Source organism: Papaver somniferum, chromosome 3 (assembly GCF_003573695.1).
Source record: "Papaver somniferum cultivar HN1 chromosome 3, ASM357369v1, whole genome shotgun sequence".
In the NCBI taxonomy this organism is placed as follows: domain Eukaryota; kingdom Viridiplantae; phylum Streptophyta; class Magnoliopsida; order Ranunculales; family Papaveraceae; genus Papaver; species Papaver somniferum.
The window spans coordinates 202,609,261-202,631,191 of NC_039360.1; the positions used below are offsets into that span (position 1 = coordinate 202,609,261).

The 21,931-nt window shown below is 35.3% G+C and overlaps 1 protein-coding gene across 1 annotated transcript; it reads right to left on the bottom strand.

Moving 5' to 3' along the window:
- Positions 1 to 30: 30 nt before the first annotated feature.
- Positions 31 to 21,137, bottom strand: LOC113360541 (E3 ubiquitin-protein ligase UPL1-like). Its single transcript, XM_026604044.1, has 2 exons — positions 20,994 to 21,137; positions 31 to 735 (listed from the first exon to the last, which is right to left on the bottom strand). The coding sequence occupies exons 1-2, from the start codon at positions 21,135 to 21,137 to the stop codon at positions 31 to 33; spliced, it is 849 nt and encodes a 282-aa protein (XP_026459829.1).
- Positions 21,138 to 21,931: the final 794 nt, after the last annotated feature.

The following is a 21,931-nucleotide window of genomic DNA, read 5'->3' on the forward strand; positions in this document are numbered from 1 at the left end:
ACAAATATGGTACAAGCTTTATGGGCGCTTCTATAGGAAAGTCTTGATGAGGCGCTTCTGTGCATACAAATGATCATCGTCAAAATTTGTTATGTCTTCCACGATTATTGAGTTATCACTTGGACCAGACAAACCAATAACTCTATTGACTTCAATATGTAACTTCTGAGCCAAGAGTTCTACTCCACCCAAATCTTTTAACAGAGAAACACCAGCATTACTATAATCCATGAGTTTCTGCAAAGCTTTTACAGTAAGACAGACCAGATGCATATGTGCAGACTCAATATCTTGAAGTATAGGCAAGAGTGTTTGAACCATTATTGAACCTCTAATGGTTCTCCGATGGAGCATATAAAATTGTAGAAGTGCTTCAAATAAGGAAAGAGTTGACGGATCATTAGAACTCTTCATTGACGAAACGACTTTCTGAAGCACATTCAGAAGAATCATGCGGTTCCTCCCAGCAACGATGATGCTTGATTCACTCATTATGCGGGACCGATCGTGAGAGGACGAATATGCAGCCAACTGTGCGGCTAACGCAAGCATAAAAAGGGTCTTGATGGTTCCAGAGATAGTTTCCTCTGATCGAACAATCTTGATCAACTCGTTTGTGTACTCCGTCTCAATCGCAAAGAAAGGCACAATCTCATCATGAGCATTATTAGATTTCACAAGCACAATAAATGCAAGAAGGCAGATCCTTGTAGCTCCCCCAAAGCTAGCAGCTGACTAATCCAATGGATTAAAAACAAAGAGGCACTAAGAATCCAAAATCATTTACTTAAACATTCAATTAAGAAATCTTCTATAAAACTTAACCCAAAACTAACCCTGCTCAGGAATATATATACATGAACTTCTCTCAAATGATGCATATACAATAGTCATTTTGTTTGCAATGAATAAACAACATAATAGACATAGCAGAAGTTAACTAATTAACGGAGTCAACTCCTCGAAGCTTTCGCTGCGCAACTCTGATCTGTCTCTGTAACTGAAAGTGGGAAAGGGTGAGCACATCATCCCTAGAAGGGATGCCCAGCAGGAATAACATTTAACTTTAAAGAAATCATGAGCAAGATTTGGAAAACAATACATGTTTTCCCAAACATCAAAGTGACTAAGTCACTGGAAATGCACAACATGTATATGGACAAACTCCTTCTTCAAACAATATATATTAGTGATGCGAGGTTTTTCCACACCTACATAGCTATATCGGGTTGTTCCACACCTAATAAGCATAAAAGTTGAATTCATGTAGATATAAATGAAGGAGAGTATCTTATATACCACACGTGAAAATTCTCATTTCCCATAACAATTCATAATGACAACAAACATTACAAGTCCTTTCCAATTCATGAAAGGATTCAAAGAACCGACAGAAAAATCATAATACAAACTAAACAATGCATGAAATGCACAAACAGACAATGCATGAGTTTGTTAAACATAAACTTTTGTAAAAGAAACAACAATGGTTTCAAAAGAGTTAAAAGTATTTCCACCTATTGTGATGACAAGCCACGCCTACCTCGACATCCACGATCTACTGGTTCGTCCTTTGAATCGATCGTTGTTAATAGACTAACTGTTAATCACACAAAAAGTCAAAGAAGCTACCCAAAATGGCTCATACAAGAATCACAGTATAATCTCATACAATTCTCTAGTTATAGGCTAAGTGAAATAACTAATGCTTCTAGTTTTATCAATAGTTCTATAACCTGGTAATATGTAATCTGGGTTTAAATTAATATCTACTTATCCAAATAGGTTCAAATTGGGTATCATCGGAAATTCCTCGAAAAACCCTACAACTTTACAGAAGGAATCAAAAGCTAATTCGAAACATAAGTGGTCTAAGAACTCAATATAAGCAATCTGTCCCTAAACCTACCCGTGGTTCAACCCTGACCGGCCCGCTAAACTGGACCGCTAAACCAATCAAGACCTACCCCTAACTGACTCGGCCTGACTCACGAAACAGTTCCAACTCGGTTAACTCACTGAGCTGACTCAGTCATCTTCTCCAAAAATTTATGTTTTCTTACTTGTTTTCAGCACAAGGGCCTAACTTTGGTGGTCTATAAAACACTCAATTCTGATCCAAATAAGGAGTTTATTGGCTCTATGTAAAGATGAACACCTCCTCTATAACTTTCTAGTTTTTCTCTGGAGCTATTTCCGTTCCTGTCATGCCTAAAAACATCCATGAAGACGATGTCTCACCTCAAAAACCATTAATTTCCAGATTTCATGTTCAACACCAAAATCACCATAACTCACTCAAACTAACTCCAAACCAAGCAATTTAAGAGTCTATTGATTTCTAACTATATGTACCATGAACCAAACCAACCAGATATGCTTGTATCAACCAATAGAGATATCTAGGAATCAAAAAAAATAAAGAAAATACAATGAACATATAAAACCATGATTTTATCATCACTCTTGGTTTATTCTCTATATCCAAAGAGTACCCAATCCATTACTAATATACATGATCCGATTTAGAAGCTTACCTCGATTGTTTAACATGTTTGCATCATACATCTCTACCATCAAAAACAATAATCCATCACGATCATCATATCTCTATATTTAATCAACACCATCAAATCCATATATCAACAACTAGAACTCCCCTTCTTTTCTTTTCTTTTCTTTTTTTTTCTTTCCTTTATTTCTTTCTTCATGCCCTTTGAACGATTTTCTTTTCTCTTTGTAATATACTTCATCTCAATCCAACACTAGCTCTCTGTTTTTGTTGTAAAACAACACCACCACCTTCTTTTCTCGGTCACACGTGAAGAAGAGATATACGTGGACATATTAGTTTGTTAATTAAATTATTTACACCCCTTATACACCAATGGCTATCACCCATCCTTAAGGTCAGCTAAGGGCTAACCATATTTAAAACATAGGACCAGTCAACGTAGAGGTCCGGTCAATGGTCCAGTCCACTCCGATTGACTTTTTGTCAAACTTCCACATCCAAAACTCCGAGTATGATATCTTCTTCGTCCGATATCCGAATGACACGTTCGAGTAGCTCATTTCGCATAACTTTTCGAGCTCTATCCGGTGGTACTAGTTTGGCATCTAGATCGTTGTGAGATTAATTTTTATTAATTAACGTTCGTGTTAAACTAATCGAGTTATTATCGGCTAATTCGTCACTTGATCGGTCTAATAGCGTTGACGAGCTTGTGGATCCTTACATTCTCCCCACCTTTGTATCATCTTTTTCTTCGAAAATCAAACCATCCTTCCGATCTTCAATAACTCCCCACCTTATAGAATAATTCTATCTTTTGTCTAAGCGCAAACAACAAGAAACAAAGCACGAACATATATGGCTTTCTACAACTAAAATTTGTGGCTCTAAGTTCAAATAGGGAAGTCTCAGTTTCTTGCACTAATTCCTATTTTATAAAAATTATCTGTATCTAATTACAAGGGAGATTCCTACGAATATTTCTAAGTGAGTTTATAATTATCGGTTTTCTAAAGAATTATACTAAGCTTCTATGATCGGTCATTTCTGAATGCAGTTGCCCTGTCAAGGTTGGCCAAACCCAACGATGCCTTCCTACGAACAGAGAAAACACAACCTTCACTATTCCCTAGTGTTGGATTAACTATCTATTAATTTATTAAAATTAATTACTCTCTAAAATTTTATCGTAATTGGTGTATGTATTATAATTTATTTCGTAAAATATATAAATAGTTCACAACATTTTAAACAATTTTATTATCTAAATTATTACATATTATCTTCAATGTATCTATTTGTTTATTTCATTATGTGACTGGATATAAGTAAATAACCACTAATAATTTGTCATAATCGTTTGGCATTTATTTATTATTTCTTAGACCGATAAAATTTAGTCGTAATTAAATTTTTTATTATTGCTAAATAATTCTTAAGTTGTACTAGTAATAAAAATTACATTTTGTTGTTACTATCCTATAATTATTATAATAATATTTTTATCATTAACATCGATGGTCAAACTCTTATTCTAACTAGTCTTCCAATTATTATTGAGTCCCAAAAGTATTTTAACATTTATGTGATAATAATTTATTGACCCTACATATAAGTCAAGGTGCTTAAAAAGTATATATGTGACTTTCAAGATTTATCAATAATACTAATCTCACTATTTTTAGTATTGAATTGTGTAAGTATGCATACTTTTTAGAATAATTATTCTTAAATCCTTATTAGCTAAAGTTATGGGAGCACCCTACAATTTTTACTTAATTACACATACAAACAACAAACAAACAAATAATCAATCAAATAATTCTTTTAATTATTAATAGCTTTTAGTAATTAAGATTTATCTCACAACCCAACCCAGTTCTAAACTAATCTAGTTCACTAACTGGCACTGGCTAATTCTATCTTTTCCCATATAAGATCTAATAGTGAGCTCTGATACCAACATTGTAGCGCCCCCAAAGCAAGCAGCTGACTAATCCATGAGATTAACTAAACAAAGAGGCACTAAGAATCTAGAATCACTTACTTAAACATTCAATTAAGAAATCTTCTATAAAACTTAACCCAAACTAACCCCGCTCAGATATATATATACATGAACTTCTCTCAAATGATACATATACAATAGTCATTTTGTTTGCAAATGGAATAAACAACATAATAGACATAGCAGAAGTTAACTAATTAACGGAGTCAACTCCTCGAAGTTTTCGCTGCACAACTCTGATCTGTCTGTGAAACTGAAAGTGGGAAAGGGTGAGCACTCATCCCTAGATAGGGGTGCCCAGCAGAAATAACATTTAACTTTAAAGAAATCATGAGCAAGATTTGGAAAACAATACTATGTTTTCCCAAACATCAAAGTGACTAAGTCACTGGAAATGCACAAACATGTATATGGACAAACTCCTTCTTCAAACAATATATATTAGTGATGCCGGGTTTTTCCACACCTACATAGCTATATTGATGTCGGGTTGTTCCACACCTAATAAGCATAAAAGCTGAATTCATGTAGATATAAATGAAGGAGAGTATCCTAAATACCACACGTGGAAATTCTCATTTCCCATAACAATTCATAATGACAACAAACATTACAAGTCCTTTCCAATTCATGGAAAGATTCAAAGAATCAACATAACAATCATAATACAAATTAAACAATGCATGAAATGCACAAACAGACAATGCATGAATTTGTTAAACATAAACTTTTGTAAAAGAAACAACAATGGTTTCAAAAGAGTTAAAAGTATTCCCACCTCTTGTTATGACAAGCCACGCCTACCTCGACATCCACGATCCACTGGTTCGCCCTTTGAATCGATCGTTGTTAATAGACTAATTGTTAATCACACAAAAAGTATAAGAAGCTAGCTGATAGACGCATTTATGTGTCTATTTTGTTCTCAATATTCTGTATTGTTAGACTCGATTAAGTACTTATTGTGTTATTTTGTGTTCTTGTAGGAAATTTTAGAGAAATAAGCCCTTGCGGCGAAATGGGCTCAAAAAGTGGTGTTTTACACCCCCAAGATAAAGTATTAAAGGAACCCCAGAAATGCACTGGAAACTTTTATTGAGGAATCACCTCTAACGATCTATGAGAAATATTATAAACATAGACCATGTAGTTGGGAACAAAGCTTGAGAATTCGTGAATATCAAAAATTATATTGTGATGATGATGAGGAGGAGGATGGTGATGATGATTATAATTATATTTCTAGTTCAAATCCAAATAATTTTAATAATTATTTACCTATTCAAAAGGACGGGGATTTGACTAGAAATACCCCCGTTTTAGACGATGATTACGAAACCGATGATGGTTTAGAGGAACCAGTTTATCTTGAGAGTACTGTTTTCGAGTCAAACGATTTAGAAACAATAGTCTTAGAAGAACTCGTACAGATTAGCGGGGATGAACCTGACTTAGAAAAATCAATCGCCCACTTTCAGGAATCTGATAACCTAGAAATTAGGGAGATTATGACCAGTCTACCTAGAGACGCCGAAAACTCTAAGTTTGGGGGTGATTATCATTCTCCATGTTCTTTAACTCTTAAAAATATCCCTCACTTGGGACTTGACATCAATGCCTCACCCATCTTACGAGACTATTTTCGTACTCATTTTCCCGAACTTAATAATATTCTACGCGAGTCTCAACTGTTAGAAACGCATCCTCTGGTTGATGAGGTTAGCTCAGGCAATAATCCCAAGATTGACTTTGTTTTCCCACCAAAAACGTTTCTACCAATTGTGGGAACTTTTGATTTTAAGATGTGTCGGTTATTAAGTTTTGAGACTAAACCTAATCACTTTAGGATATTAGGGTCGACACATTTTCTTAAGGAAGACCACCTCTTTCATTGTGGTCAGCTGTGTGAGTCAAATCTGATTGACTTAGAGGATCCCCAGTTATTCAGGTTGTTGTTATGTGCTTATAAGTTCTTAGTTGAGTTTTTCCAGACTCTAATACCTGAACCGGATCTTAGCTTTGAGGAAATCCAACCGATGAAAACCTTTTATTTAGACCCTTTTATAGAGCCTGAACCTGAACCACAACTAGATGTAGTTGTCTTAAGCAAGGGTATGTTCGGTATCTTCTTGGTCTGTTGCAGTTTCCTCTTCTTGTGGGTAACACTTTTTGATACAGATGACCCACAGTTATTCCGGCTACTACTATATGATTCTACGTGGTGACTAATCCTTGCTTAGTCTGGCTGAAGACTTTAAACTTACCACTTCTTGGGAGGTAACCCAATATTCATGCGACATGGTAATATCTTTCCTTATCTCTTTTGCTTCATTGGTAACAGTTTCTCCTTGTTCATGCTTTTAATTTTATCTTTAGAACATCGAGGACAATGTTAGATTTAAGTTTGGGGGTATGGGAGAAACATTTTAGTCGCATTTTTGAAAATTCTAACGTCACATAGTACCCGGTCAGCTAAGTTTACATAGTGTTTCTCACCGAAAAGATAGAAATTGGAATGCTAGAGATAACAACCTATTGAGACATTAGAGAAAAAGACATTGAGATCCTTGAAATTCAGGAGAGAACTTGTTCCTTTTAGAGGGTAACCGTGATGGACCTAACCATCCATGATGGAAAGGCAAGTAGGTCAGAAGGAAATGCCAGAAAGACAAAGCAACCTCACAATGTAGTCTTAGTTACTGGATTACGACTCTCTCTCAGTAGAAACTTATCATCATCAACAAGCGGAGTGACATCAAAATTTATGAAAAAGTTGAAGACGTTTAAGGTTTAGAAGCAACAATAGAAAAGAATAATTCAAAAATCAAAGTTGAAGACTTAGTTACAAGAAGTTACAAGAGCAAATGATATAAGTTGTTGAAGTTCATGATACCAAGACATCACAAGTTGTGAAGATCCAAGTTCTAAAGTCCTTCTCTCATGGCCATGTAAATTTTTGTCTTGTAAAAGACAAAAAAAAAAAAATGAAAAATGAAAAAAAAAAACATCATTACGTTCTTTTTGTTCAATAAGGCCATAGGGAAGAAGAAATTTATAAGTCAAGCAAGAAATCGAAGAGAAGAGTTAATTGTCAAGGTTCTATGAGGTTCGAGAGTTTATCATCAACAGTTGAAGACCGAAGAAGACGTTATTTCTACTGAGCACTGTGAGAGAGTCGAAGAAAGATGCATTTTGGTTGCTTTGTTAGTCTGCTTTCAATCTGGCACAAGATATTTCTAGCACTGGTTTAACTCATCACACGTAATTAGTCCAGCTGTGTAGCAGATGTCCCTCTCATGTTTATCTCTCTCCTAATCTTATCCAGCTGTAAAGCAGCGGACACATCTTACAATGTTTATCTAGCTATGTAGCGGATATCTCTTTATCTAGCAGTCGTGCGGATGTATCTCCCCTTTTCTTCAGCCAGCTTTAGAGCTGACACCTTTAATTTCTCTGGCATTCTAGTTACTTGGAGATAGGTTGAGAATATGTATGTCCTCATAGCTCTTTGGATACTTGTGACCAATTAGAAGTCATGGTTTTTGTGGGTACACCTCTGTTAAACCCACCCGAGATTAACTCGGTTTTATTTTTTAGTTTTGCTCGAGGACTAGCAAATAATAAGTTTGGGGGTATTTGATAGACGCATTTATGTGTCTATTTTGTTCTCAATATTCTGTATTGTTAGACTCGATTAAGTACTTATTGTGTTATTTTGTGTTCTTGTAGGAAATTTTAGAGAAATAAGCCCTTGCGGTGAAATGGGCTCAAAAAGTGGTGTTTTACACCCCCAAGATAAAGTATTAAAGGAACCCCAGAAATGCACTGGAAACGTCACAGAAATTTCCCAGAGGAACCAAGAAAAAATACTATTTCCACCCAAAAATTACTATTTCGGCCCCAATTGCTAAAGGGACACCAGAACTGGATTAGGGGGAGGCCAGTTTTCTTCCCAAATTCAAATTCCAAAATTGGCGGGAAAATTTGGTTATTTACTGGCATATTTGCCAATCGATTTTTGAAGGAGTTTCAGGCCGATTCAATGGCTGAAACTCATTGGTTATCTTCTGCTAGGCTAGACAGGAAGGATATGGGTGTTGGATGCGATCAAATTTGGCTGGAAAATCCATCAGATGAAATCAGAGCAGACGCGTGCATGGAAAATATTTCACGGGGTTTTGATGAGTTGGAAGTGTGCTGCTCGTGTTTGGATGGGGCTTGGCTATATTCTGAAGTGTGTTTGAGATAAACAAAGAAAATCTACTCACCATTTACAGCTTCAGACGCGTATAGAGATAATTCAGGGAAGAAAATATTCCGAAATATTTTTCTTCAATGGCCGAGTAAATGAAGATTATTTGGAGTTAATGGAGGAGATTCAATGGTTCAATTACGTATAAATATGTTCCTAATGTGCTACAGAGAGGTTGTCGAGAGTTTGGGGAGTCGATAGGAGGGCCAGAGAAGCAAAAATCAAGAGTTGATGAAACTCTGTTGCTGCTGCTGATGATGATGAAGAACACCAAGAACACGAAGAACGGACTCGCAAGGACAGTCGTTTATGAACAGCGTCTAAGACGCACAAACGTGGGTCGCAGAACAGTCTAAACAGCAGCAGCACTTGTCATTTATCGTTCATTCTGTGACGCTTTTTGTGCGTCGCAGATTACAGTTTACACCATTTTCTCTTCTTCTCATCATTTGTAAACCATTTTTGAGCCATAATAAATTATTTTGAGAGCATTTATACTATGATGAGCTAATTCCCTCGTAACCAAGGCAATGGAGGAAGCTATTCATGCAACATAAATGGGTAACTATTTCATTTTATTATATAATTCACCTAACCGCTGCTTTTGCAGAGTTTTAAATTGTTTGAATGATTGTCTTAATTATTTGTTACTCAGTTTGATAGGTTATGCTTGGTTTAATCTCTTGATAATCTATGCTTAAGGTTTGCAAATAATGGTTGAGAATCTGTATGATTGATAGTGAATTAAAGATAAAAAAGGACTTAAGAATTGAATAGAGTTTTGAAATATTTATCATTCAATTTTGCATAATAGTGGAATCTAGTGTCTTTGTTACCTCTCGCACCCATTGTTAATAATTTTGTATATAATTTTATTAAATCTTTAAATTTAATCTTCACAAGTCCGAGAGTTTGAACCTCATTATTACAACCACGAAAAAATCTTAAATCACTAGCCAAAATGGCTCATACAAGAATCACCGTGTAATCTCATACAATTCTATAGTTATAGGCTAAGTGAAATAACTAATGCTTCTAGTTTTATCAATAATTCTATAACCTGGTAATATGTAATTTGGGCTTAAATTAATATCTACTTATCCAAATAGGACCAAATTGGGTATCATCGGAAAACCCTCGAAAAACCCTACAACTTTACAGAAGGAATCAAAAGCTAATTCGAAACATAAGTGGTCTAAAAACTCAATATAAGCAATCTGTCCCTAAACCTACCCGTGGTTCAACCCTGACCGGCCCGCTAAAATGGCCCGCTAAACCAATCAAGACCTAACCCCAACTGACTCGGTCTGACTCAGGAAACAGTTCCAACTTGGTTAACTCACTGAGATGACTCAGTCATCTTCTCCAAAATTTTATGTTTTCTTACTTGTTTTCAGCACAAGGGCCTAACTTTGGTGGTCTATAAAACACTCAGTTTTGATCCAAATAAGGATTTTTTTGGCTCTATGAAAAGATGAACGCCTCCTGTATAACTTTCTAGTTTTGCTGCGGAGCTATTTCCGTTCCTATCATTCCTAAAAACATCCATGAGGACGATGTCTCACCACAAAAACCATTAATTTCCAGATTTCATGTTCAACACCAAAATCACCATAACTCACTCAAACTAACTCTAAACCAAGCAATTTAAGAGTATACTCATTCCTAACTATATGTACCATGAACCAAAACAACCAGATATGCTTGTATCAAGCTATAGAGATATCTAGGAATCAAAAAAAAAAATAAAGAAAATACAATGAACACATAAAACCATGATTTTATCATCACTCTTGGTTTATTCTTTATATCCAAAGATTACCCAATCCATTACTAATATACATGAACCGATTTAGAAGCTTACCTTGATTGTTTAACATGTTTGCATCATACATCTATACCATCATAAACAATAATCCATCACGATCATCATATCTCTATATTTAATCAACACCATCAAATCCATATATCAACAACTAGAACTCCCCTTCTTTTCTTTTCTTTTTTTTCTTTCCTCGTGCCCTTTGAACGATTTTCTTTTCTCTTTGTAATATACTTCCTCTCAATCCAACACTGGCTCTCTGCTTTTGTTATAAAACAACACCACCACCTTCTTTTCTCGGTCACACGTGAAGAAGAGATATACGTGGACATCTTAGTTTGTTAATTAAATTATTTACACCCCTTATACACCAATGGCTATCACCCATCCTTAAGGTCAGCTAAGGGCTAACCATATTTAAAACATAGGACCAGTCAACGTAGAGGTCCGGTCAATGGTCCAGTCCACTCCGATTGAATTTTTGTCAAACTTTCACATCCAAAACTCCGAGTGTGATATCTTCTTCGTCCGATATCCGAATGACACGTTCGAGTAGCTCATTTCGCATAACTTTTCGAGATCGATCCGATCGTACTAGTTTCGTATCTAGATCGTTGTTAGATTAATTTTTAAATGTTCGTGTTAAACTAATCGAGTTATTATCGGCTAATTCGTCACTTGACCGGTCTAATAGCGTTGACGATCTTATGGGTCCTTACAATCCTTCTATAAGGTCTGCAGGCGCTAGGAGAACAGAAAGACCAAGCATATCTAATTCTGGGAAGCAATGAGTACCTGTGCTCTTGAGGTACATTGTACTGCTCGACACACTGCTTCAGAAATAATAAATCATCTTCCTGTTGTGTATGCAGATCAGAAATGTGTATCACACGCAAGTCAGAAGACTTTGTCATGGCCGGGGAAATCAAGATGTGACTATATTTTTTGGCTATATATATTTAGGAATCAATTTAGTTTTATGATCCAACTTGAGGACAAGTTGTGTCTCAAGGGGTTGGGGATGTTGGGACACCAACGCCAATTAGTTATTTTAGGAATTAGTATATCTTTCCATATTTGTTATAGCTTAGGACTCAAGTCATGTTATCTATATATTCATAGTTTGTTCTAGGGTTTAAGCATTCAATCAATCAATCAATTAATACAAAACTAGTTCTTTATTTGTTCTTTTTATTTGTAAATTCTATCTTAGGGTTCTTGTATAGTTATTTTGGGTTAGAACCCTAACAGGTTCACAACATTATGAGATCGAATATCAAGGTTAAAAACCGAAATCAAACATCCCATAAACATACATAGCAATAACATAAAGCATTTAAGCACATGCTATGTAAATCAAAAACTAACACAAGAAAAATTATAAATCAAATAATTTTATTCATAATAATAGTTTTATTCATAATAGACTTAATACAATCATTGAAAAAAATCAAAAATTGATGTCTATTTTCTGGATTAAGTATTACAGCATATAACTTAATCTCTAATGGTGCTCTAGTTGTTCACTGAGGTTTCTTCAGTGTTCAAACTTTTAAAGCATGTCTCAAGAGACTTGTCTGCAACCACTTCCTGTTTCTCAAGCTTTTAAACTTGAACCTTCATATCAGCAATATCATCTTTTGTTTCCTCAATCTTATCCTTGAGCCAGGCCTGATTTCGAACCGTTATTATGAGATTGGTTCTTAGTTCTTCAAAACCTTGGATATAATCAATCATACTGTCAGAACAAATCCACTTGATTTTGGTTGGATCTTGTAAATGGTAAGCCAACATACATGACTCATCTTGTGATCCAACTGAACTATCAGAATCATAATCAGACATGATTTTTGATATGTTTTTCTTCCTCCTCTCTGTGTTGATTCGTTGACAATCTTTAACCTTTTGAGCTTCATCCTTATTAGCCTTTGTGATACTGCGAGTTATTGGAGGCATGATCTATTATATAAATAAGGATTGATCAGGGTTTCAATATATAGGCAAGAATAGTTTCCCTTTAAGAAGAGACAACTCTCGGACCGAAAATATCAGAAAATCCGAAAATATTACAGAAATATATTTCGTTTCCTTTGTCCGAACTTCTCATGCTGGAGGCTTATTAAAATTCGAAAATTCTAAATAAAACCTATTTTTGGAAGAACATGATAAACATGAATATTTTTTCAGACAACCATGGATTCGCACCTACCCATAAAGTGTCACAACTTTTCTGATAAACATCTATACAAACAAATGTGCTCCAGTTTTATTGTGCCTTTCCCATCCATGAATAAGAGCACGGAAAAAGATGAGAGTGTACAATTTTGATACAACTACGTTGCATCGGAGTAAGCTTTCTCTAGCTTACATTGAATATCATAAACATAGTTCATGTTTCTCTTCGGGAATTTCTGCCAAAATATATTCTCCCAAGAAGATGATCTTTCTAACTCTAGATATATGATCACGTGGAAAAATTGTACTGACGTGAGAATTTTCAGAGATAGATAAATCTCTCTTAATTCTTTCAATATGATTTTCATAAGATTTTCTCATTCTAAGGACTTACTTATGATCCACATCAGTGTGATTATCTGAAACAATTATCGGAAATTCCTGATTGTTTCTTTTGGCAGAGATTCTCTCTTTCCCTTCCTTCTGGAGTCGTTCTTCATCAAAACTAGAACTGTTTTGATATGGGTGAGGAGAAACCTTTTTCCATAAGCGATTATCAACTCTTCCCTCTGACTCTTTTGAGTTGATTTTATAGGGTAGTGGTATAATCTGTCTTTCTACTGAGGAATGGTCTTTCAGTTTTTTAAGACAAGAAACTTCTTTCGATATTTTTACCACCGTATGTTGAAGAAGTATAAGTTTCCTGTCAAGTGACTGAAAATTGTATTCCTTAAGATCACTTACACGGAATCGGTTCAAAGTTTCCTTCGGATAAGATTTCATTTGATCATCAGTAGATATTGAAGATGGTTTTTTATCCTCTTCTGACTTGAGGTAGTTAGGAAAACTACCATCATCTTGATCTGTTTCAGATGTGACTAAACCGGTTTTATCACAATCTGTAAAAGTCAAGCAAGGACTTTTAGTTTCCTCAACATCATAAGAAAATACAACATCATCATTAGTCAGAGTCATAGGACGTGTCTCCTTTTCTTGAAAAAGAGATCTACCAAGAGCTTCTAATTTGACAGTGAAATTTGTATCAACATCAGAAGAAGACAGAGATTTTATAGGCTTTAGGAGTTTTACCAACTCTTTATCAACATCTTCCTTTCCATCAGAGATGGACACAAATGTTTTCGCAACTCCTGGATCATGAGTCAACGAAGTAGTAACATCTTCAACTTTTGAGTAGTCATACTCTTGCATAACGTTAACTGAATCATACATAGATTCAATTTCTTATAGGCTGGATCGTACCAAACACAGATTGTTAGATCTTTTCGTGTTTGCCTGCTCTGATACCAATTGAAAAGACGAGGGTACCCAAATATACCTCAATCTAAAAAAATTCCACCTATAAGTCCTTTCTCCGAAAATGATTGTCTATGGACTGAGTCGATACAATACAAAAAATCGGTTCACACTTCGTGTGATCGTCTATGGATACGAGATCGAGACAATACAACAACGAAGTATGTTTACTTGATAAAAGGTGCGGACTTAAAAAAACGCAATAGGATTACTTATCACATAAATAGGAATTAACGTTTGTGTAATTTACTTTAAATTATAATAAAAACAATTATAATTGCGGAAAATAAAAGTAAATGACACAACAAGATTTTGTTAACGAGGAAACCGCAAATGCAGAAAAACCCCGGGACCTTGTCCAGAATTGAATACTCTCAGGATTAAGCCGCCATACAAAATCAAACCAACTTCGTATAGTTGAGACCAAGCAACTAAACATATATTTCACCTAGTTCCGTCTGTATTCCCACGCCTCCGACCTGTAATAAGTCACGTACTTGGAACAATTCCTTTGGTTCGTATTCCAAACAGTAAAGGAACAACAAATCTGTTTGGTATCAACTATTTTCAACCAAGTGATGTGAGTTGGACAAAGGCTCTTCTGTTTATCTCAATAAAATCCTTCGTCAGGTTCTTAGATCTATCTTATTATCAACTACTGAAGTAATTGTTAAGATTTTGCAATCAGTACTTTTAATCACAAAGAATTGTATTGATGTTGATCTACATGTAGCGCCCCCTAAGCTAACAGCTGACTAATCCAAGAGATTAACTAAATAAAGAGGCACTAAGAATCTAAATCAATTACTTAAACATTCAATTAAGAAATCTGCTACAAAAACTAAACCCAAGAACTAGCCCCGCTCAGAAATATATACAAGAACTTCTCTCAGATGATACATATACGATAGTCATTTGGTTTACAAATAGAATATACAACATAATGAACATATCATAATATAATCAACTAACAAAGTCAACTTCTCGGAGCTTTCGCTGTGCAACTCTGGTTTGTCTCTGAAACGGAAAGTGGGAATGGGTGAGCACGTCATCCCTAAAAGGGATGCCCCGTAGGAATAACAACTAGCTTTCAAGTAATCATTAATATGATTCGAAGACAATACAGGTTTTATCGAAAGTCGTTAATACAAAGAAAGACAATAAAACATAATGTAGAAACTTCTTCAAAGATATCCATAAATAACAGCAAACATCCATGTATGAGATATGTTGCCGCACATAAGGGAAGAATAATATTGCGGTGTATCGCCCTAGCCGTGTAATATTGCGGTGTATCGTCCTAAATACTGGTATATAAAGGAAGAATAATATTGTGGTGTATCGCCCTAGCCGTGTAATGTTGCGGTATATCGCCTTAGCCATAGAATACTGATATTGTGTCGGCACACATCTCATACCACACAAGGAACACAAAGATATGCATGAATTTTACAACACCAAGATTGATTTGTGAAACAATAACGAATACAAGAGAGTTCGTTCTCGATTCCCACCTCTTTTGATGACAAGCCACGCCTACCTCGAGATCCACGATCCACTGGTTCATCCTTTAAATTGATCGTTGTTAATAACTAACTGTTAATCACACAAGAACTCTAAGAATCTATTGAAAATGACTCATGCAAGAATCATACAAGTCTATCTAATGGTTCTAAGCCCTTTTATGGTTCTACACCTTTTTTTATTATCTATCTTTGACATATCTAAGATTTACTAATTCACTTAGATTGATTCTGTAATCCATTAACTAAGTCTTATGAATGTCTACAACTTTGTAAAAGGAATCAAAGACTATTTCGGACCATAAGGGCTCCAATACATCAAAAATAGGAAACTAAACCTAAGCCCAAGACCACTAAATATGCCCATTACACAAGGCCTGGTCTAACTGGTCAATTAAACGGTCAATGTTTGGTCGTAGGAGTTAACTAACAGTCAACATCTAAGTCCAGGTCAAAGTCCGGTCAAGTCCACTGAATCAAATAGGGAATCAGTGAGTCAACTCAGGGTTAGACTGATTCAACTCTGTCAGATGATCTAAGTCAGCTAAGAACATAATCAGTCAGATAATCTGACTAGGATGACTAACAGGCCTAATACTCAAGAACAGAAGTTATACAATTACTAAACATTGCATTGCATTCAAATAGAATTCAATAATTCAATACAAATGTATTTAAGCCTACCTACAATTGCAGCTTTAAGCCTTCACTAGAGAGGTTCAACTCAACACATTCATCTAACCTTCACTCCTATAACTCAATCACATAACATTTCATTCAAATTGTCCATCCATAATCATGTGGTTTCATTACAACACTGATCTTCCCTGCCATTGACTGTTCCATTCAATAAGAACAACTCTGCACTCACTCCTACAACCCATACCACTATCACATCTCAGTTACAATTCTTCCAGAACTACCATCTTTGCTTCTACAACATCATTCTTCTTAAATCCTTCTTACAGATTCATTCATACCCATTCACATACACCCAAGCAAACACAATCACTAATCTCAGCTCCATTTTCATGAAGCAACATCATCTGAACCACTGTTTCTATCTTCAATAACAACATCAATTTCAATTCCACATTCACCACATCAGCATTATCACCACCTACAACACCATTTCTCATTCTAAGAAACCTCCTTCTTAATTACCATTCCACTCTACCTGCGACATATCAAACCTCCCCTAAAAAAATTACATTTTCCCCCAACAACTCACCGCATCAACACTACTACTCCTAACTCGGTAACATCACCACCACAGTTAGTTGAGCATATCTCAAATGCACATCCACTTAAACTAGATCAATCTCAATTGAAATCCAAAACACAAATGCAATTGTAACTGTATTATTTAACAGCTTCAATTCACTCTTATCAAACAACAATCATCCCATAGTTGCAAGATTATCTCCTCTCACTGAAATAATGCATCTATTTCTCTTCACCAACTCCAATAATTATAACTGCACCCCAGTTCAACACAGTTACTCAAGCATACCACAACCATTGCATAAAGTCTTAGAGTTCTGTCTAAACTCCTAGAACATGATTCAATCCATTCTACTATCGAAACCACTTCTACTTACAGCCACAGTCTCATTGTTTGATCACCTCAACAGTTCAAACACAAACATATAAACTCAATAAACTTAAACTAGTTTTAAAAGAACAATTACCTTAGTTCAGTAATTCTGAGGAAATTGAATTCAGTTCTCCTCCACCTGAATCCATTCATCCACCTCAAAACATCTCCACGACACCACTAATTACAATCTCGTCACTTCCTTACAAGCACAATCGAAACCTAATTCTTCAATTCTCAATTTCTGTTCTTCTTTGAAGTCAAATCTTCAAATTAAAACCGTAACTTTTAACTTCACTTCATGTTCCCTAGATCGACAACTCCATCTGATGGTTCTTCTTTGAACTTCTTACAAACCCTGATTCAATTTCTGAGAAACCCTAACTCCTCAATCACTTCTTCAATTTTTTCTTAAATGGCTCCGAAGCATCAATCAACTGAACACCCTTTCGTTCTTCATCAATCTTCTACACTAAACATATATTTATTCTATATAAATCCAATATCAGAAGAAAACCTAATTGATTATCCCTGATTTTCCTTTTCTTGTAATCTGAATCAACCGCATGAATTAACACCACCACTACCATCAACTCTTTGACCTATTCAAACCTATTTCGATCTCAAAATCACTAATCCAACTCTCGATTCCACTAGCAGCTCAGAAAGGAGAGGAATAAGAAGAGAGAAGAAGAAGAAGAAGAAAAGAAATATGCGCGTATCTTCTCGACTTGGTCTTGATAAGGCCGAAGCAAAATACTGAGGCGCCCAAACTTGGATAAGGGATGCCAATTCGGTTAAACTACAAAATAACTATTTTCCCCTTCCAACTAAACTGATAATATCTTCTTCATATGATATGCGACTGACACGTTCGAGTAGTCCATTCAGCGTAACTTTTTGAGATCTATTCAACTGTACTAGTTTCGTAACTAAATCCTTGTTAGATTAGTTTCTATTAATTAATGTTGTGTTAAACTAATCGAGTTATTATCGGCTAATTCGTCTCTTGACTAGTCTAATAGTGTTGACGAGCTTGAGGGTCTTTACACTATACAACTAATCAATCTAATCTACCACAAGGATAAACCGATTATAGTTGGATCCTCTTTTACCGAAACAAGTTTGTGCACACCAAAGATTATGAACCGAAATCAGAAATCTTCAAAGTCTTCTTTGTCTTCAAATCTTTTTAGATATTCAATAAACACCTGCACACAATCAACTTGAATATCTTGTGATCAATCAAGCACAGAATAGAGTCTGTTGACAATGGATTATCACAAGACGTCTTTAGATCTACAAACAGTCTAAATATCCCCGTCGAAACTTCGATATAGTTTGAGTGAATCTTATATCAGAAGAGAAGATTCTCAAGCATAAAAAAAACTAGGTGCAATCAAAGTTCAACCACCGTTAGTCAATCAAATCAATCGAAAACAAAAGATAAACCGCAATTATCTAGTTTCCTACCAATGGTACTAATAGAGCTTCTCAATCCCAAAGAAGTCTTTAAACTGAGCGGACGTAAGAGATTTCGCCTAATTAGGTTACTCTCCTCTCCGAATAGGCGGCTTCACTAGTAACAACACAACTGAGATAGTTCTCGCTGTACGAGGATTAGTTTGCTCGAAATGCAAACTTTCATATTTATAGACCAAGGAAGTTTGTACACCAAGGAATTTCGAAAACCAAAAATATTCTCAAGATATGCAATATATTCCAGATTCGGTTTCCATAATTCTTGGAATTGCTTTGTCCAAATATTGACCGAAAATCTCTTAGAAAATATCCAACTAGAAAATACACATTATTAATTTTCATTTTCCAAAAATAAAATTAAAAACCTTAAATAAAAGATTCTCATTCGATCCGGGATTTTCTTCCATTAGCTATTAAGGAATAACTTTGAACAATTAAAGATAAGCGTTACTGCAAAGTATGTCGACATCTTTACTTTGTAAGTTCTCTTTCATACTTACAATCTTGAAACCGATTTGCCACACTTCCAAACAAGTTTAGAATTGGTTCATATGACTTTCAAGAACTACGTGATTGATCAAGAACACTCAATCGCCAATCATGGGTTTCACGGTTCTACCAAAACAAGTTTCGATTCTACCTCCATGAGATTATTGTGCATAGTCACACTAGATTTCCAAAATTCGTTTGACTGGGTACGAGGATCGGTTCCCCACATAAATATGGTATCTAAATTGTACTTGTTGCACATGTCCATAGGATCGGTTCCCCTTTGCCTAAAAACGTGTTGCACATGTCCATAAGATCGGTTCCCCTTTCTGCTAAAAACTTCATGCACCTCATACAAGGATCGATTCCCCTTTGTGATAGGTTGAACCTATTACTAGGATTGGTTCCCCTTTACCCGGAGTCGGTCATACCAATAACACTAAATCGATCATACCATCTCAGGTGATTACTTAAGATCGATTTCACTAATAAAAGTCATACCAATACAAAAGTCAGGCCTTTGTGAATAGTTTTACCAGGAACATAAACAAGTCATGAGCGGTTATACTAATCACACATATTGGTAGTTCAAAATATATGCAATGAATAACAATACCAATAATGCCTGGCGATTTCTCTTTCGATTCACAAAACAAGTTCATGAATTTACTTCCTTAAAAAATGTAAAACATTGTATCTTAGGATGAAATCTTCACCTTATACCCATAAATAATCACAATAGCATTCAAACGATTATGTCGATGTCTTATCTACAAAGTTTAATGGTTAAGCAATAAACCTCGTATTGTATTCCTTAATATTATGTCTAACTAGAGTATAATCATTCATGCTTCGCTGTTTTGTTTTCAATATGCACGACTTGAAAGATACGTTGGGGAATGAAACAGTTCAAGTCAAATATCACTAACCTCAAGTGGAAGGATGATGTTGTCGTTGTAGCTCCTTATTTCTTCACTTCTTCAAGTCTTCGCAATACTTGTAATGTCTCATATCCTAATATTTCAAGCTAACCTGTACGAAGTTGACTCTAGTACATAATCAAGCGGCTTTTAATTCAGTTTTGGCTCACTAAAATATGACAACCAAACTTGACATACCAACGCTTGGTGGGTTCAACCGAGTTATACTCTAATACCCACAATTCTCAGCTTCACTCCTACAGACCAACCCATCTCCCTCTTTATGACCGAATTGACTCTGGAACGGTCATTGACTTGGTTTAGGCCGGAGTCCTACAGATTGATCTCTCGAATTCAAAGACTCCCGTTCAGTGCATCTGTTTGAGGTTAGGTCATTTTCCCGGTTAAGGAGCCTCTGTCACACGGTCGTCTCTCCATTTCATAAAAAACCAGCGAATCATTTTTCCCCATCTACAAGTATATAAGTAATTTCAACAACTACCGATTATGAAAATTTGAAATTATTGAATTTGGAGGTTTTTCATAATCGGTAGTATTCTACGTCCACAAGACTACCGATTTTAGATATTTGGGATGCAATATCTTATAATCGGTAGATATGTTACTTCATTATCTACCGATTCTGGGCATTTCATGGCACTCAATGCATATAGAAATATCGAATTTTCTTGTTTAAAAATGCATACAAATGCACACAAAATGGGTATTTGAGTTTCTTAACACAATACCTATATGTTTGATCCATTATTAACTTCGATCTCGTGTAATTCTTCTCCAAACGGTAGTGAACCTTCAACATTATGTTCTTCATGATGTATCTCACCTTCTTCTTCATACCCATCCATGTTTCATAATAGTAGTATTCTTCTTCATACCCATCCATGATGTATCTCCTTCTTCATACCCATCCATGTTTCATAATTGGTAGTATTCTTCTTCATACCCATCCATGTTTCATAATCGGTAGTATTCTTCTTCATACCCATCCATGATGTATCTCCTTCTTCATACCCATCCATGTTTCATAATCGGTAGTATTCTTCTTCATACTCATCCATGATGTACCTCCTCCTCCTCCGCCCCTCCCCCCACCCCCACTAAAAACTTTAAAACTAAATAACTCCAAAAAAAATTCCTAACACTAAATATATACACCTTAACTAACGATTTAGAAATTAACTGCCGATTAGATACACCTTACCTACCGATTTCAATATTAACTACCGATTATAATTTTCGTAACACAAACTAAAATACATCATAATTAACTACCGACTGTAATAATAACTACCGGTTGTTAAGGGTAGTTTGGAAATTATGATAAACGGGAGATAAGGGGTGGCTTCGTTTTAAGTTTGGGTGACCCGTTTTTGTCTTATTAGTCGTCCCTAATTCTTTCAGGATCGCTCCTAAAAGTACCAGGTAAAATTATATTAAAACAATTTTTTTTTTAAATTATAATTTTATTTTTATTTTACAAATAACTAGAACACCGCTGCCACTGTGGGGAGGGATAACCGAAGAAAAACGAAACACCGCTTTAATTTTCGAAAATTGTGCCTAAAGTGAAAGTATCACTTTTCCTGAAACGGGGGGATTTATTAGTTGCAACGTAAAACTAGTTGGTGCATAAACCAAAATATGATTACATAATGTGTTATGCATCCTTTGTGGTGGTTTGCATAATGACTATGTGTTCAGTTTTCGAAAATTGTGCCTAAAAAGATAAACGCCTCCGAATTTTTCGTAAAAATTCTAAATTTGATATTGTTGTTTATATTCATCGTGTAGGTCTCTTTAAAATTTTTCCAAC

Excerpts from the sequence above, each read along its gene's own strand:
- LOC113360541 (XM_026604044.1), bottom strand. The coding sequence starts at position 21,137 with ATGGATGGGTATGAAGAAGGAGATACATCATGGATGGGTATGAAGAAG. Across the intron at positions 736-20,993 it reads AGGAGATACATCATGGATGG|TCAGCTGCTAGCTTTGGGGG; the intron begins GTATGAAGAAGA and ends CCATTGGATTAG.